General features: G+C 45.6%; 1 protein-coding gene across 1 annotated transcript in view; it reads left to right on the top strand.

Annotated features, from left to right (window-relative positions):
• LOC106563158 (matrix metalloproteinase-17) overlaps nt 1-15,206 on the top strand; it is a 91,754-nt gene extending 76,548 nt beyond the window's left edge. The window contains exons 5-10 of the mRNA XM_014128425.1: nt 7,547-7,723; nt 8,592-8,694; nt 9,709-9,791; nt 10,614-10,766; nt 11,149-11,406; nt 13,247-15,206. Of these exons, the coding sequence (XP_013983900.1) occupies nt 7,547-7,723; nt 8,592-8,694; nt 9,709-9,791; nt 10,614-10,766; nt 11,149-11,406; nt 13,247-13,572 (1,100 nt within the window). The 3' untranslated portion in view covers nt 13,573-15,206. The remainder of the gene's footprint in view (nt 1-7,546; nt 7,724-8,591; nt 8,695-9,708; nt 9,792-10,613; nt 10,767-11,148; nt 11,407-13,246) is intronic.
• The last annotated feature ends 4,231 nt before the right edge of the window (nt 15,207-19,437 follow it).

Below are 19,437 nucleotides of genomic sequence, written 5' to 3'. Positions count from 1 at the left end.
CCCTGGTGGCTGCACTAACCAGGAGTGAATCTATCACCAACTCTCTCATTTGTCTGTGTTTGAGCATGACCCTGAGACGCAGCCAAGCCTGTGCTAATCTAAAGCTAGCCACACACAAAGCACCAGGGAACCTAGCTAGCTGTGGCACACTAACACACACCACACCGAGTTTGGTGGATGGTAGAGCCGCAATCGAAATCTCTTAGCCACAGGTTAGAACTCTTGGTCTTGCTTAGCAGAGCCAGACAAACAGGTTTTCTTTCTTTTTTTAAGCAAATTCAGCCGTGGAGGAGAGGAGCGGTATTTCTATCATGCTGCCCTCGCTCCAGGTGTCCCTCCATGCTCGTCTGTGACTGACAGCTCGTGGATCAGACTGCATTTCCATAACTATCTCTCTGCACCACTACCCTAAAAGCATTAAAAGCCTCTGTGCCTGCCTGCCACTCTTCTTAACTGTAACTATATGAAGATGAGTTCAGAAGTAAGAGAAAAACACTGTGTCCACCCTGAGATTGAAAAGTTGGGAGTTTGATTCTCGGCCGAGTCATATCAAAGACTGAAAAAACGATTTGCTTTTTGCTTGACACCCAACATTAAGGAGATCAATTGGGGTTAAGGCCCTGCAATAGACTAGCGTCCTATCCAGGCGGTGTACTTGTACATCAAGCTGCTTTACGCTACAGGAACAGGAGATTGGCGTCATGGTTCCACCTGTTACAAGAGGGCGGCAGAGACCACCCTAGAGACTATTATGACACTCAGGTGTTTTCTATTACTAATTATGATTCCCTTTTAAGAGATGTGTGTTTTCTGTTACCCTTTGCAGATGCTTGATTTGTTTGCTGTGTGTGTTTGTCTCCTGAGTAGGTTTTCGAGTCCTAGTGTGTGTTGTTGTCCCAGTTTTACTTTGTACCTACTGTTGAACTTTTTCCAAGTAAGGTATTTACGTTTATTCTAAACCACTGGTTCCTCGTCTGGTTCTCTTCTCTGCTCCTGGGTCCTACCTCATGTCACAGCAAGCGTCTGCCTCCAGCATGGACCCAGCAGAGATCGACCAGATCAAGAATGTTATAACCCACCAAGGAGCACTGCTGGGGTGACAGCAAGAACAACTTTCCCAAATATCAGAGACTCTCCAGCCACTTACCGACTCCCTCCAACCAATGCACACCCACAACCCAGGAAGAGCCACTGCCTAAGTCTCAGCGCCCAGTGCTCCAGTTGTCACCGTAGATTTCCCAGGGAACCGGCACCGGGAACCGAAGATCCCAGCCCCTGAGTAGTATGACGGCCACCCGGGAATGCAAGGGGTTCCTAACACAGTGCTCTCTGGTGTTCGAGCTATAGTCCTTCTTGTTCCACACCGATCGGGCCAAGATCACCTATATCCTCTCTCTACTCTCGGGTAAAGCCATGGCATGGGCAACGGTGGTGTGGGAACAGCAGCCACCATCCTGCAGCTCCATAGCATTTCTCTACACCCGCAATAACATCTTCTAAATATGTGTATGTGACCAATAAAATTTGATTTGATATCAGTCTTCATTTCCGAGTTGCAACGAGTCTTCGACCACCCAATCGGCAGACAAGAAGCGGCGAGCCGGCTCTTCAACCTCCGCGAAGGGGCCAGACCAGTGGCTGACTTCACCATTGAGTTCTGCACCCTCGCTGCCGAGAGTGGGTGGAATACTGAGGCACTGGTCACTGCCTTCCACCAGGGTCTATCTAACTCTATCAAGGATGAACTGGCCTCTCAGAAACTGGGAGAGGAACTCGAGTCCCTGATAACGCTTGAATTGAAGATCGACAACCGCATCCAAGAATGAGTGAGACAGCGCCCCTTTGATACCCTCCCAGTATCCTGGTTTCCCCAGTACTGAGGAGCCCATGCAGCTGGGACGCACACGTCTGAGCCCACAGGAAGGCGACAGGTGCATGTGGAAAGGCTGCTGCCTCTACTGCGGAGGTCTCGGCCATCTCTGTCTGTTCTACATGCCCAGAGCTTACGGGAAACACAGGGGCTCGCCAGGACAGGGGGAGACCCTGACAAGCTGTGTAGTCACTCCCAGGCTACCCAGTCACCATCTGTCACTACCGTTGACCCTTTCACTGGGACAACCATCAGCACCATATTCAAGCCTTTGTGGACTCCGGGGCCACGCATCATTTCATTGATCAGGACCTCGCCAGAGAATTACAAATCCCCTGCGTGAAATGCCCCATCCCTCTGCAGATTCAGATTCTTTACTCCCTCTCGGCCCCTGAAGCGGCAGCCATGGACGACTACATCCGGGAGTCGCTGAGGGCAGGCTTCATTCGTTCCTCAACATCCCCAGCTCGCGCAAGCTTATTCTTTGTGGGAAAGAAGGATGGGGGTCTGTGTCCCTGCATCGATTACCGAGGGCTGAACAGGATTATGATTAAGAACCGTTACCCCCTACCCCTGATGTCCTCCACCTTGGAGCTTGCCCAAGGGCCCCAATTTTTCACCAAACTGGACCTCCGCAATGCTTACAATCTGGTGAGAATCAGGGAGGGAGATGAATGGAAAACTATCTTTAACACCCCTAGTGGCCACTATGATTATTTAGTCATGCCATTCGGATTATCGAACTCATCGGCATTGGTCAATGACACTCTTAGGGACATGTTGAATCGTTTCGTCTTTATTTACCCCGACGACATCCTGATTTTCTCCAAGACCCTTCCAGAACACATCCTGCATGGTGGTCACCGACTGACACTCAAACAAGACCAGGATTTTTCAAATTTTTACAGACGTTTTATACTCAACTTTGGTGCGGTGGCAGCGCCTCTCACAGGCCTAACCCGTCAGTCCCAGACCCAGTTTTGCTGGACCCCGGAGGCTGACAGGGCATTAAAGGAGCTCGACATTTCACCTCCGGACCATCCTTGTTCATCCTGATCCTGCTCGTCCCTTCGTGGTAGAGGTGGATGCCTCGGATACCGGAGCAGGAGCGGTCCTTTCACAGCAGAATGAGGGGGACAGGAAACTGCACCCATGTGCCTTTCTCTCCAAGCAGCTCTCAAAGGTGGAATGCAACTACGATGCTGGCAACCGGGAGCTCTTGGCAGTTAAGTGGGCCCTTGAGAAGTGGAGACACTGGTTGGTGGGGGCACCTCATTCCTTCGTGATCTGGATGGACCACAAGAACTTGGTCTCCATTCAAGAAGCCAAGAGGTTGCACACTCACCAGGCTCGGTGGGCTCTGTTTTTTAACCTCTATGGGCTAGGTGGGACGCCTGCGTCCCCCCCGTGGTGCACTCCATCAACAGCAGGTGCATTTCAAGAGCGGCAAATTTGAATCCAAATAAATGTCAAAATTCAAATTTTTCAAACATACAACTATTTTACACCCTTTGAAAGATAAACATCTCCTTAATCTAACCACGTTTTACGATTTCAAAAAGGTTTTACGGCAAAAGCATAAATTTAGAGTATGTTAGGACAGTACATTTACAAGAGTTGTAATGTTTTGTCAATTCAAAGACAGGGTCACCAAAACCATAAAACCAGCTAAAATGATGCACTAACCTTTTACAATCTCCATCAGATGACACTCCTAGGACATTATGTTAGACAATGCATGCATTTTTAGTTCTATCAAGTTCATATTTATATCCAAAAACAGCGTTTTACTATGGCATTGATGTTGAGGAAATTGTTTCCCTCCAATAACCGGCAGTCAAGTCAGCATCACAAATTAAATAATTAAAATTAGAAAACATTGGTAAAATATTATATTGTCATTTAAAGAATTATAGATTTACATCTCTTGAACGCAATCAACTTGCCAGATTTAAAAATAACCTTACTGGGAAATCACACTTTGCAATAATCTGAGCACTGCGCCCAGAAAAATACGCGTTGCGATACAGACTAGTCGTCATGTTGGGGAGATCTAAAATCGAAAATACTATGTAAATAATCCATTACCTTTGATTCTCTTCATCAGATGTCACTTCCAGGTATCACAGGTCCACAACGAATGTAGTTTTGTTCAAAAAAGCTCATCATTTATGTCCAAAAATCTCCGTCTTGTTAGCACATGATCTAAGCCCGCCGGACTTCACTTCATGAACGAGGGGAAAAAATATATTTACGTTCGTTCAAACATGTCAAACGTTGTATAGCATAAATCATTAGGGCCTTTTTTAACCAGAACATGAATAATATTCAAGGTGGACGAATGCATACTCTTTTATAACGTATTGGAACGAGGGTACCCAACATGAACTCGCGCGCCAGGTGTCTAATGGGCCATCATCGTTCCATGGCTCTTGTTCGGTCAGATCTCCCTCCAGAAGACTCAAAACACTTTGTAAAGGCTGGTGACATCTAGTGGAAGCAATAGGAAGTGCCAAAATATTCCTCAGCCCCTGTGTTTTTCAATGGCAAAGGTTTAAAGGTAATACAACACATCAGGTATCCACTTCCTGTCAGAAAATGTCTCAGGGTTTTGCCTGCCAAATGAGTTCTGTTATACTCACAGACACCATTCAAACAGTTTTAGAAACTTTAGAGTGTTTTCTATCCATATATAATAAGTATATGCATATTCTAGTTACTGGGTAGGATTAGTAACCAGATTAAATCGGGTACATTTTTTTTATCCAGCCGTGCAAATACTGCCCCCTAGCCCTAACAGGTTAACAGGTTCAACTTCACACTAGCCTATCGCCTGGGATCCAAGAACCAGAAAGCAGACGCCCTGTCCAAACAACATGATGTCTCTAACGAGGAGAAAGACCCCGAGCCCATCATCCCCAGCTCCCGCATTGTGGCCCCTGTGGTATGGAGTATTGAGACCACGGACTGACAAGCCCAGACCGAGAACCTGACCCCGGCAGTGGTCCCACTAACAGACTCTATGTTCCACGCTCAGCCCATTCTCGAGTACTACAATGGGGACACTCCTCTAAATGAACAGGGCATCCAGGGGTTAATTCGACACTGGAGTTCCTGAGGTGGAAATTGTGGTGGCCCAACATGATTGATGATCTGAGATCCTTCGCTACGGCCTGCTTCATCTGTACCCAAAGAAAGTCCTCACGACAGCAACGGGCTGGGTTGCTCCAACCTCTGTCCATCCCCAACCGGTCCTGGTTCCCACCTGTCCCTAGACTTTATCATGGGGTTACCTCCATCCCAAGGGCTTACCACTATCCTGGTGGTCACCCATTTCATCGCCCTATGCAAGTTGCCCTCAGCCAAAGAGACAGCTGATCTCATGATTAGCCATGTCTTTCGACTACAAGGACTCACACAGGACATTGTCTTGGACCGTGGCACCCAGTTTGTCATGCAGTATTGGAAAGCCTTCTGCTCCCTGTTGGGGGCGTCGGGAGTCTCTCCTCTGGCTTCCACCCACAGACGAATGGGCAGACTGAGCGGGTCAAACAGGAGCTGGAGAAGTTCCTCCGCTGTTTTGTCTCCACTCAAGCCACCAACTGGGGCAAGTTCCTCATCTGGGCTGAATATGCTTACAACACACTGCCGAACTATCGCCTTTCGAGTATCAGTTTGGGTTCGCCCCCCCCCGTTTCCTGAACAAGAGGCCGAAGCGGGGGTGCCCTCAGCAGAGGCGTTAATTTGACAAATTTGCCGCACCTGGACCAGGGCGCAATCCTCCTTGTTCCACTCCTCTGTTTAACCTCTATGGGCACCTACTCAACAGCCAGTTGAATCCTGTGGCGCGTTATTCAAATACCTTAGATATGCTATTACTTAAATTTTTCAAAAATATGACTATTTTACACCATTTTAAAGATAAGACTCTCGTTAATCTAACCACACTGTCCGATTTCAAAAAGGCTTTACAACGAAAGCAAAACATTAGATTATGTCAGCAGAGTACCCAGCCAGAAATAATCAGACACCCATTTTTCAAGCTAGCATATAATGTCACATAAACCCAAACCACAGCTAAATGTAGCACTAACCTTTGATGATCTTCATCAGATGACAACCCTAGGACATTATGTTATACAATACATGCATGTTTTGTTCAATCAAGTTCATATTTATATCAAAAACCAGCTTTTTACATTAGCATGTGACTAGCATGTGACTAGCATTCCCACCGAACACTGCCGGTGAATTTACTAAATTACTCACGATAAACGTTCACAAAAAGCATAACAATTATTTTAAGAATTATAGATACAGAACTCCTCTATGCACTCTATGTCCGATTTTAAAATAGCTTTTCGGTGAAAGCACATTTTGCAATATTCTCAGTAGATAGCCCGGCATCACAGGGCTAGCTATTTAGACACCCAGCAGGTTTAGCACTTATCAAAGTCAGATTTACTATAAGAAAAATGTTATTACCTTTGTTGTCTTCGTCAGAATGCACTCCCAGGACTTCTACTTCAATAACAAATGTTGGTTTGGTCCAAAATAATCCATCGTTATATCCAAACAGCGGCGTTTTGTTCGTGCGTTCTAGACACTATCCTAAAGGGTAAATAAGGGTGCGCAATTTGTGACAAAAAAATGGCGCAATTTGTGACAAAAAAATTCTAAATATTCCATTACCGTACTTCGAAGCATGTCAACCGCTGTTTAAAATCAATTTTTATGCCATTTTTCTCATAAAAAAGCGATAATATTCCGACCGGGAATCTGCTTTTAGGTAAACAGACAAAGGAAAAGAAAGCATTCGGTCGAAGCGGGCACGCGCCTAAGCCCATAGTACTCTGAGTGGCCACTTGCCAAAAGCGATAAAGTGTTTCAGCCAGAGCCTGCCTCGATATCGTTCAGCTTTTTCCCGGGCTCTGAGACCCTATGGAAGCCGTAGGAAGTGTCACGTTATTGCACAGATCCTGAGTCTTCAATAAAAAGAGCCAAGATGAAACACTACTTCTCAGACAGGCCACTTCCTGCTTGAAATCTTCTCAGGTTTTGGCCTGCCATATGAGTTCTGTTATACTCACAGACACCATTCAAACAGTTTTAGAAACTTTAGGGTGTTTTCTATCCAAAGCCAATAATTATATGCATATTCTAGTTACTGGGCAGGAGTAGTAACCAGATTAAATCGGGTACGTTTTTTATCCAGCCGTGTCAATACTGCCCCCTAGCCCTAACAGGTTAAGAACAACACCAGGCAAACCGACACCGAAGACACCTTCGGCTCCTCTGACCTGGTCAACGGGAGTGGCTGTCCACCCGTGATCTCCGCTTAAAAGTGGACTCTCGGAATCTCGCCCTGCGCTACATAGGACCATTCAAGATCCTGAGTCGCATCAACCCGGTCACCTATCATCTGATTCTCTTCTCTGCTCCTGGGTCCTACCTCATCATGTCACAATAGGCTCCTGCTCCTATGAGCCATTCCAGTTCACACAAGCCAAGGCTTTCTAGGGAAGTCCAACACAACATTCTTCTGTCTTGTCTTGTCTATCAGTGAGGGGTATGTTCATGATACAAAAGCTTTATTAAAGCATTTCTCTGCTCCAATGGATGGAGAAATCTCACCGTTATCTCTCTCACTTCTATCCTTTCGCTCTCTCTCCTCAGACTCTCACGGGATGGATTTGTTTGCGGTAGCAGTGCATGAGTTTGGTCATGCTATTGGCCTGGCCCACACCTCAGCAATAGAGTCCATCATGAGGCCGTACTACCAGGGTCCTGTGGGGGACCCACTCAAGTACGACCTCCCCTATGAGGACAAGGTCCGCGTCTGGCAGCTCTACGGTATGTTCTCCAGCCCACGTCTCTCTCCTATACTATAACCAACACTTCTCTTTCAGTCATCTCCCTCCACTCTCCACCTATCTTTCCTATTTCAGTCATCTTTATCCTTCGGTCCACACATCTGAACACCTCTTGCCTAGCTACTCCTCCATAACTCTTCTATACCTGCCCCCGCCTACCTCACTGGACTGCAATCCTGCCATCCCTTCTATGTACACATGCTGTGCGGAAAATGCTACCCACCACCACCCCTCAACCACTCATTGCAAATGTCTCCTATAATTACCCATGATTCCTAGCGGGACGTGGCCGCCCATCCCTCAGCACGACACGGCAGTGCAGAGCAGAAAACCCAAGGCCTCGGCACAGGAAGCAGAATTGATTTGTTTATATGCAAGGAGCGAAGAGAGGGCTTTAATTGGTCATCCCTGTGGCACAGGCCCTGCTTATCACTGTGTGCCATGCTACTGAGAGAGGTAGGAGAGGAGGAGAGTAGAGGAAGACAGATACTTGAGGGGCGAAGAGAGTGGGAGGCGAGGAGGATAGGAAGACTGATAGGTGAGAGGGGATAAGTGGCTGGGGGAGAAGGGAAGAGACTCGAGTTAGCGGGCAAGGTAGGACAAAGGAGAGAGAGAGAGCGAGAGGGAGCATGTTGAATCACGCTGGGGCTGTATATCTGCGTTTACACAGGCAGCCCAATTATTGGCAAAAGAGCTGATCTGATTGGTCAAAAGACAAATAAGTGAGAAAAAAATAAAAATTGGGCTGCCTGTGTAAACGCAGCCTATGTGTTGAATATCTGTATCTGAATGTGGGGTTGCGTGTCAAGGTGCTGTTGACTTGACCCTTGCCCTTTCATCTTTCCCAGGGGTGAGAGATTCAGTGTCTCATACGGCGCGTCCTGATGATCCCTCCCAAACCGCTGACCCACCTGTACTACTGGACCTCCCTGAGAACAGATCTACTGTCCCGTAAGTCACACACACACACACACACACACACACACACACACACACACACACACACACACACACACACACACACACACACACACACACACACACACACACACACACACACACACACACACACACACCTGGACACACAGGCAGACACATTAAATCTACACACGCCTGTATACCTCCAAACTGAAGCTCAGAAACTTCCAGACCCATTTTCTCTCCCTCAGGCATCTATCTGTCCTGGAGGTCAGCGAGTTTGGACATTGTCACAACGCCACAGCAGTGAGAGATAGCAGTCCTTATTTCACCTTGTTCCCCAGTCACAGTAAAGTACAGCCGAGCGTGTGCTCACGGTACAAAATGAGTGCATTTATACCAAATCCAGTCTCCAGATGACACAGCACTCATCTAATATAATAGATTTTCATACAAAGCGGAGACTTTGTCCTCTTTTCTGTAGCTTTCCCTTCTCATTTCTCCTCCACTCCATCTTGCTGGATGATGTGTGGAGAAGGTGGATTTAGCCTGACAAAGGTCACTAATATAGTCGTCTCTTCGCAGCTCCTCTGTTAATAAGCCCTGAATGGAGATCTTTGTTATAAGGATCTAGGCGAGTAGCGTCTCACAAAAGCAGCCCTGTCGTTGTAATTGCCTCGTCATTTGCAGCCAGGACACGTCAGGCGCTTAACTCAGTCATTAGCACTGGGATAATGCGTGTGAGGACCTCGGTCTCCTGCGTCAGGACGATAACATCTCCTCTGATGTTTGGCTCGTTTTTTAATTGACACGCATACGCAGTAAATAAACACAAATATAGTGCGCATGGGCGCTTTGGTTTAAGATGAGAAGACACTGATTTAGACTGGCATAGTAACACGTACACACATTACAGTACGTCTGACTGGGGATAGAGAAGTGGTTTGGTGTACAGTACATTCTGTCTTAGTTTCTTCAATTAATTATATTATTCACTTTTGTCTCTCGCTCCCCCTCTCTCCCTTTCTTTCTTCTTTCTTCTCTTAGGCCGGCACGAGATGCCCCTAACAGGTGCACAAGTCACTTCGATGCAGTGGCCCAGATTCGTGGAGAGGCCTTCTTTTTCAAAGGTACAGAGAGAGGCCAGAAGGAGAGAAAACAGAGTGTGGCACTGCCTGCGATCAATATAGAACCCAGCCAAGCATATCTCTCTGAGTTCCACACACACCTTCACACTCCCAAGACGGGATAGCCCTAGAGGGGCCCCCAGTTCCATCTGACTCACACAATCAATTGGATACATTTTACTGTCCAGTTATAAGGTTTTATGAGACAGGTCTCTCTTGCAAAAATAAATTCTTAATTAACATCGGTTAACCTCAAGAGAACTCCTGGTAATAATTAAAGTTAAGTATGTATGGACGCTGTTAATACCCTGTAGAGCTGCAGATTACAAAGTAATAATGCACAGGCTGTGACCAAACTCAGACAAACTTAGACTAAGGCAGTTCGACAGATACCGTGAGCTAGGCTGAATCTGCTTCTCCCTGTTCGCTTGGTTGGTTCCGCCAGCTGTGTGCCTGCCTGGGTACAATATGCCCTGAGGTGTCCACACATGTTTTCCCTGTGGACCATTTATCTTATTTCCTCTGGACAACACCCATTAACACACATACAATTAACACACATACAGTGCATACAAACACACACACACACACACACACACACACACACACACACACACACACACACACACACACACACACACACACACACACACACACACACACACACACACACACACACACACACACTGCACTCCACATACAGTGCACAATCCTGTACAGACACACACAAACACTTAAACAGAGAGAGAAGGACTTTGTATTCTCTCTTCTACTTTTTTACATTTTCTTCCTACTTTTCTTTTACTTTCTCTATTTTCCTTGTAGGGAAGTATTTCTGGCGTCTGACGCGGGAGAAGCACCTGGTGTCTCTGCGTCCGGCTCAGACCCACAGGTTCTGGAGAGGCCTGCCTACCAACCTGGACAGTGTGGACGCTGTCTACGAGAGACCTGTGGACCACAAGATCGTCTTCTTCAAAGGTACATAACTCATAAACTCAGCCGTGGTCGTGGTTGAGGCAGGGAGGTCAGCTATTATACCAATGATGTTAACTATGAAAGGGAGTGTTTTGTTGTAATTTTGAAGGTTTTTGATATATTGGGGCTAGTCAAAGGAAGGTGAATGTGTTCTGAGAAACACATGAAAAGAGGTCTATCAGTTGCTACTTCCATTTTTAGACTTAAAAATGTATGATCTGTACCCATTGGTTCTTGAAGAATATAACTGTATTTCAGTCAATTGAATAGTTTAATCACAAAACACATTTAATCACAAGTCACTTTCATTCAGTTGAGTTATTAAATTAAACAAGTTATCCAGTTCACTCTCATTGATTGACGTTCCTTTGTCCCGCCTCCTCAGGACTGAAGTATTGGATATTCAAGGACAACAACGTGGAAGAGGGTTATCCTCGGCCAATCAGTGACTTCGGCCTGCCTATGGAGGGTGTAGATGCAGCCTTCGTGTGGCTCCACAACGACAAGACCTACTTCTTCAAGGACAACCGCTACTGGCGCTATGACGACCATCTACGGCGTATGGATCAGGGCTACCCCAAAGACAGCACACTGTGGAAGGGGATCCCGCCCCAGCTAGACGACGCCATGCGATGGTCTGACGGTGAGTATTAGACAGACACACACAGATCAACATACTAAACACACACATTTACTCACTACATATTCACCTATCGCTCACTTCGTAAAACTAAATACAAGCTGAAATACACATTCAGTACACTGCACTTGACAGTACACAAAAATAATGGAAGCATTAGTCAAAAAGAATGGAGTACCTGAGTGTATGTCATTCATGCCTGCCCTCAGGGTCCTGACAGGTCTACTTCTACAGTATATCCACTACTAACCCACACTGGGTCTTTTTCCTCTCCAGCCCCCTTGCCCTCTAACTCTCTCTCAGACTGGACACTAATCTAGTCAAAAACAGCCCAGGTCATTGGTCAGTCAAGCCTGCCTAAACCACAGTCCTGGTGGAGCCGCTATGCATTCTAAAGCCCTCAATGCAGACGGCCCCTAACATGTAATTTGATATTCGGTCTTTTGATCTGGAGTGTGATCTGGAAAGGATAGGTCTGTGTCCCAAATGGCATCCTATTCCCTATTTAGTGCACTACTTTTAGCCAGGGCCCATAGGGCTCTGGTCAAAAGTAGTGCATTGTATAAGGAATGTGGTGTCATTTGGGATGCAACCATAGTATTTTCATTGCTGAGCCTGTGTTTTCATTGTTGGGTTGTCATGGCAGCAATCGCCTGCAGCTGGAATGTGTGTGTGTGTGTGTGTGTGTGTGTGTGTGTGTGTGTGTGGGGGGGGGGGGGGGCAGGATGGTGCTAGGGCATCATGTCCCAGCTATTGCACAGTACTCTCAGCAGTGAGCTCCTTATTCATGCCTATCTCAGAGTCAGACCCTAACCAGTAGAGGGCCAGTCTAACAGTAATTAAAGTACACTCAGTCTGACACATTGGTAAGTCATATCACACCAAAGCACACATGCAGTATACAACCCTCACCTCTCAAGCACACACACAAACACACACACACACACACACACACACACACACACACACACACACACACACACACACACACACACACACACACACACACACACACACACACACACACACACACACACACACACACACACACACACACACACACACACAAGCATATAATGTAGCTACAATACATAGAATAGCTTATCAAACATATGCATACAGTATAGTGACCACAAGTTATCAAAACCCCTTCTTCAGTAACACACACAGTCATTTTACACACTCACTCTACAGTGCATAAACACACACACGCATGGCAAGCTCCAGCCGAGTCTCCACATGAGCCTGTTAGATCCTTTCTCCCCTGTAGCGACTCCTGTGGCTGAGTGTATGTAAGCGCTTTCCTCCATGTGCTGGGCTCTGTACCGCTGCCAACTCTAGAGGTCCTGCTCGGAGCTGTTTGATGTCGGTGAGCACAGGCCACGCGCAAAAATGACAGTCTGAGCCACCAGAGGATTCATACATACACACGTGGACCCTGGGGGCCTGGGAACTGGAAGCACATCAAAGACCTCAGGGAGAGAGGTGGATGTGGTGGCAGGGATGGAAAGAGTGGGAGAGATAGTGCTAGGGAGGATAAGAGCGATGAAGGGAGAGAGAGAGAGGAAGAGATAGCGGCTTGTAGAAACAGGAGACAGATGAGGGGGGAAAAAATATATTTGAGAGAGAGGAAGAGAATGAGAGTTTGTTGTGGGAATATGAACTGGTGTGGGAAAACAAACTGGTGAATAGAGAGAGGGACTGGACGAAAAACAGCGAGACAGAATCAAGTGACTGATGTATTACCATAGCAAAATCAATCATCAAACCCTCTTTTTCACTTATGCAGCCTCTTTGTCTTCTTTGTCCTCTTATGCAGCCTCTTTGTCCTCTTTTCATTAAGGCTCCTCATACTTCTTCAAGGGGAAGGAGTACTGGCGTGTGGTGGGCAGTGATATGGAGGTGGAGGCTGGGTACCCACGGTCCATAGGAAAGGACTGGCTGGTGTGTACAGAGATGCAGTCGGACTCCCCAGCCACAGAGGCCAATAACACGGCTAACACGCGGCTACACGGGCAGCACCACGCCGACCACGCCGAAAACGGCTACGAGGTTTGCTCCTGCACCTCCAACTCTGCCTCACCCTTGGGAGCCCAGCCCTCACCCTCCCCCTTCTGGCTACTTGCCCTCTTGACTATCTCTGGGGTACTATCCTACGTCCCTCTATGATGTAAGCAGAGGGGAGCGGCCTCACTCTGTGACAGGAAGTACAGCAGCCAATCTGCTGAGAGCGGGGGAGTGGCTTAAGGGGCTTTTCGCCTGGGTACTGCCAGACCAGCTACACCATCGAATCAAAACGATGACTGGAGGAATTTGTTGTTATTGTTATCTTAATTGGGATCCTCATTGTTAATTTGTTTTATTTATTATACCAAATTCTTCTCAATGGATCAATGTTTCAAATGAATGATGTTTAAATTATGATACTGGAATGAATTAGAAATGTGATAACATGACGATAATGGAAATAGTATATCAACTTGATGATGATAATGATAACAAGTTTATAGCAAAATGTCCCTCAGTGACTAAGCAGTCTAGCAGGAGAGTGGTACTCTGGGATGCTGTGCTCCCTGTCCCCTTGTTCCTGCAATCACTATAAGAGCTTTAAAGTAGCTCTCCAGTGTTTTGGGATTTCTGTGAAATATGACCTATTATTAATTACAATATTAGTGAAATAGTTTTCCTTCCCCCAAAAAATGTATTATGTTAAAAAACAGCTTTTCATTGATAGAATGTTGTGGGGCATGCCCCAACAACAGAATGGTGTTGGCGTATACCGGTCATTAAAAATATTCACACGACTAGACCACTGATTGGCTAGCTCATCCTCCTCAGGAAGATGACCATCCTCTCTGAGGAAATAGCCAAGCATTTTTTTAACTGTTTGAGGTTGGGTTTTTCAAGTGTTTTGTCTCCAATTTATGCTTTGGCCACAAATACTAGTATAGGATGAGTCAACAGCATTATTTGCATATGAGTTAGCAGAATATTAACTTTTAAACATTTTTTTACTGGAAAGTTACTTTAAGAACCCTCACACACACAGACCACTACATGTGTGTTTTTTACGGTCTGAGCTAGCTGGACAAATGATTCTGTCTCCTCTCACTCATTCAACTGGTAATGTATGGGCTGGTCGGATGGACACTCCACTATCATTGGACAGTTCTCTCACTGAGTTTCTAATGTGAGGGCTATCTGGATGGAATGGACACTACTTCCTGTAATGACACTGACTCTCCTTCCTTGACTGGACTCGCGTGCCCTTTTGAGACGTTTGCACCTGTATCTTTCTTTTTCTTTTTTCTCAGCTGAGATACAGTAGCACCTCCTGCCGTTATCAGAGAGGGTAACCCGTTAGTATTGATTATTAGGATGTATTTTTGTAATAAGCACAGAGGGATGCGCTTGATGGGGTTTTCATGGTGCCTTGGTCTGGTCTGGTCAGTGGTCACTGCAGCGGTCAGCGATACCCAGCGGTCACCCAGGGACGCCGTTCTCCTTCTCCATTGTCTCTCCTAACATGAACTATCTCTAAGAATAGAAGGATGTCTGGGTATCAGTACAGTGACTGGACATGGATATATACCAGAGACCTGCCTGCTGAGAGGAGGGCACCCACTCAAAACACAACTAGATTTATTAATATTGCTAAGATATATTTACTTACAGTCTATATATACAGATCTATTTGAGGTGAAAAGTTCTATGGCAGTTACAAAAACAACATGTACATTTCTCAGCCGTCTTTTCTAAGGTGAAATATTTTTGTAGGAAAATAAAGAGGGGGTAAGACAGAGTGTGCTGGGTCGTGTAATGATTTTGTGTCACAGGGAGCCCAGGCTGAACAGAAAGAGGAGGACAATGTGTCGGCTGCCGTCACAGGCTGACGATTACTTTCTTGTCTGTGTTGTTGGGAGCCATGTTTCTTATGTACAGGCGCAGGTTATTGTTTCCTCACTGCAAAACAAACCATGCCAATCAAACCATGTCAATCTCCTCCCGGTAACAAGCCATCTTCTACATTCATTCCTTGTTTCAGTTTATTCAGGATTATGTGTAGTACAGAATTCAGTGACTTTTGAGAATAAGTCTGGACAATGTTGATTCAGTGACTAGAGCCAATAACACTCCAGATATTGTGTTATTGACTCAAGGAAAAATAAATGTGAGGCAGACACTCAAGCAGACACACAATGCATGGCATGAGGATTGAAACAAATCGTTTTCCAGCAGAGGCTGATGTGGGGAGAACGGCTCATAATAATGGCTGGACTGGAGTCAATGGAATGGTATCAACCAAATGGTTTTCATGTGTTTGATACCTTTCCATCCATTACACTCCATTCCAGACATTATTACGAGCCGTCCTCCCCTCAGCAGCCTCAACTGTTTTCTAGCATTAAGAAATGAGCACGCAGAGAAAGCAGCAGTATGTGCCATGTGTTTTTTGCAGATCAGAGGCTGCAGCAGTTGAACTTGTCTGACTAATTTCATGGGTTACATAAACAGCACAATGCCAGGTCAAAATAAAGAAACTGAATTATTGCCAATTGACTACATTTAATGTAGCAAAATACTCTAGAGGGGTCTTTGTACAGGGCAAAAGATCATTATGTTCAAAGAGATTCCAATTTCAAGGAAGATCATGACAAGTTGTTTCAACCAGAAAGGTAATGAACATGTCGATCACAATGGACCTCATCTCAGTGGTTGGAGTTGACCTCTGCACAACCCTGCTACACTACATACAACCCTTCTTACCTCCACGCACAGCTGTGTTCTGACCTGCAGGAGACACAGGGATCTTAACTCAGACACTAGCAGCAATGCCAGATGTGCACTATTGGACAGTGTGTGTGTGTGTGTGTGTGTGTGTGTGTGTGTGTGTGTGTGTGTGTGTGTGTGTGTGTGTGTGTGTGTGTGTGTGTGTGTGTGTGTGTGTGTGTGTGTGTGTGTGTGTGTGTGTGTGCGGTGCCATTGAAGATTAGGGAGGATGTTTTTTGTTGTTGATAGGTTTAGGCTACTACATGATACTTGAATTTGCCCTGTACCCCTATACCCATCACAAATTAAAGTTTATAACATAGGTGCGTAGGTCGAGAGACAAGTTGGAGTAATCAAGGTGACACATTCAATACTGCTTTGCACAGTCTTCTCTGTATCTAGCTGATCTGGAGGTAATCACTAGTCCAAACAGTTAGTCCAAACACTGCAAGTTCATACTAAAATAAGAGTTTCAAATGGAGAAATTCAGGTAGGTCACTCCCGGTTTTGTTCCGTTTGCTTCTATTTAAGAAATGTTTTGCAACTGAACCTGCGGAATGAATACAGCGTGATCACCCGCACTTTCATAGCAGCCACACACCATTTGGCTACACCATGGTGCTACCTTCATTGTAAAACAATGTGTTTTAATCAGTTACTTGACGTTTAGTATAGTTTTATCTAAAAAGGAAAATTATTTCATTTTTCGTATTTTTATTAAATTCACTGAGTAGGATGGTCCTCCCCTTACCCCTCTGAGGAGAGCCTCCACTGGTCTCCACCTGTGTGTGTGTAATGTATGCGTTTGTGCATGTGTGTACGTGTGAGAACCTCAATCCCTTCACTCAGACTGACAGAACTGAGACCATGAGGCTTTGGACCGAGCCGCAGCAGGGTATCCTCCAGATGGGCCATGGAGAGCCAATCAATCACCCCTGGGCTGCCACAATGCCGCTCCACATCCAAGACCAGAGAAAACACTTACAGAGTGCAGCATCTGTGGTAATATTGATAGCAATGACAGGAGATGGTGTTCCTTCCAACAGGTTACACCACCTGCACTGCTGGAAGGTTCTGACATGAAAATACACAGCGGATCTGAGAACAGAACAACCACTGAATTTGCACATCTCAGTTATAACATTACTTATATGAGCCATAAGCCAGCACATATCGTGTTTGTCAGTCTGATTTTAGATGGAAATAATCTTTGACCTTAGATCTTCTGCAGATGGGATATTTGACACACACCTCTTCTGTAATAACCCTTTCTGAGGTGCCTCCACATGGCACTGAACAACCACTACTGCAATAATACATGACACATGGTGCACCACACTGACTACTTGAACAGTAAGAGTTAAAACGTTGCACTGGCTGAGGTGCTCTGGCTCTTGGATCGAAATTTCCCAAACTGCCCCCTCCTCTAAGGCAGAGTCTAGAGAGGCTGCATTGCTACTGTGTGTCTGTGTGTCTGTCGCGCTGGGGTTTGCTGAGCAGGAATGCAGCAGTGGATGTTTCATGTGACATCCTGGTTATCATATAGGCTACTACTGGGGAGGGTGAGGTGTTCTACTACTAGGCTACTACTATAGTGCTGCATTTCCTTCCACCTAACACACCAGGGTGTCGCTAGTGTTGTATGTTAACGTCAGCTCTAGTGTAATTATGTTTCCATCATCAGTGTGACACTAAAGTCTTGGGGCGAGCAGAATCAACAACCTCTGCATTATGAAGACAATTGCTTTGTGAGAAGGTTTTCAAGTTCACAGTTATCCATTCATTGTTATATATATGCTTGCTGAAAAGTACCAGTGGCCTTGCATTGGCCCCAAGTGAGAGCAGGTCCACCGGAGCCATGGCCCAGTGAGTCAAGTGTGCCTGCCCGCGTAGATGGAAACAGAAAAGTCTGAGCCTTTTCGGTAAAACACTTTGGTATATCTCAGATGGAAACTCGACATACTGTGTCGCTCATTTACAATACCTCACCTCAAGCTCCCCTGTCCTCACTTTAGTAGACCTACACTGCCCCCTGGTGGTGGAAAAAAATCAACTACTCGTGATAACGTGCAAAAACTTTTTTTTTTAAGTAAGCGCTTGCAAAACACTTGCAAAAAAATTACAATAATAGAAAGATAAAGGTGTATGGATGATGAACCAATCCAAGGGATGAAGGTAGCATATGGAACTCAGGTGGAGAAGACAGGAAAGAAGCTCTGGTGTCTGAGAGGGAGGCCAGTTTCTAAATAGGAAAGCAAAGAATACATGAAGACATTGAGAGGGTAAAGTGTGGTGGAGCAGCATATATGCCTAGTCAGTTGAAAACATTCAATCTGAGAAACAGAACAGAAAGGTTAGAAGTTAGAGTTTCACACATTAGTAGAATTACATACTATTGACATTTGACAAGCAACTATGGAAAAATATACATAGTAGTAACATTTTTTAAGTTATTCTCAGATAATGTACATACTGTACCTCAACTGTCTTTTCTGCCATATGCTCATGCATACTCTGTGAAGTCCTCTGTGACATACTCTGTGAAGTCCGAAAGTGACATACTCTTGCTGTTGGTCCTCACACACCTAGCCAATCTCTCAGACCATATTGTTTTCTTTTGGCATCCCACCTCTCATACCTCTCCTCCCCGCTCAGTTCGTTTTGGTCTTTCTTTCTGTCCTTCTCCTCAGCTCTCTCCCGCTGAAGGTTTTTGCCAGGCCTCTTCCGATTTCTGCCTCTTCTCCTCCCTTATATGCTGCTTCTTCTCCCTCTTTCGTTCCACTCTTGTTTTTCTGTTGATTCCTGACAGAGGAAAGAAACGGTTGGTATACAGTACCAGTCAAAAGTTGGGATACAAATCAAATTATTATTAGTCACTTGCGCCGAATACAGCAGGTGTAGACCTTACAGTGAAATGCTTACTTATGAGCCCCAAACCAACAATGCAGTTTAAAAAAAAATACAGATAAGAATAAGAGATAAAAGTCACAAGTAATTAAAGAGCAGCAGTGAAATAACAATAGAGAGACTATATACAGGGGGGGGGGCTGATACAGAGTCAATGTGCGGGGGCACCGGTTATTTGAGGTAGTATGTACATGTAGGTAGAGTTATTAAAGTGACTATGCATAGATGACAACAGAGAGTAGGAGTGGTGTTTAAGAGGGGGTGGGGGGGGGCACTGCAAATAGTCTGGGTAGCCATTTAACTAGATGTTCAGGAGCCTTATGGCTTCGGGGTAGAAGCTGTTAAGAAGCCTCTTGG

This window comes from Salmo salar, chromosome 11, assembly GCF_965601325.2.
Source record: "Salmo salar chromosome 11, fSalSal1, whole genome shotgun sequence".
In the NCBI taxonomy this organism is placed as follows: domain Eukaryota; kingdom Metazoa; phylum Chordata; class Actinopteri; order Salmoniformes; family Salmonidae; genus Salmo; species Salmo salar.
Note: the sequence above shows the minus strand (reverse complement) of the source record. Positions and strands in the feature narration are given on the sequence as shown.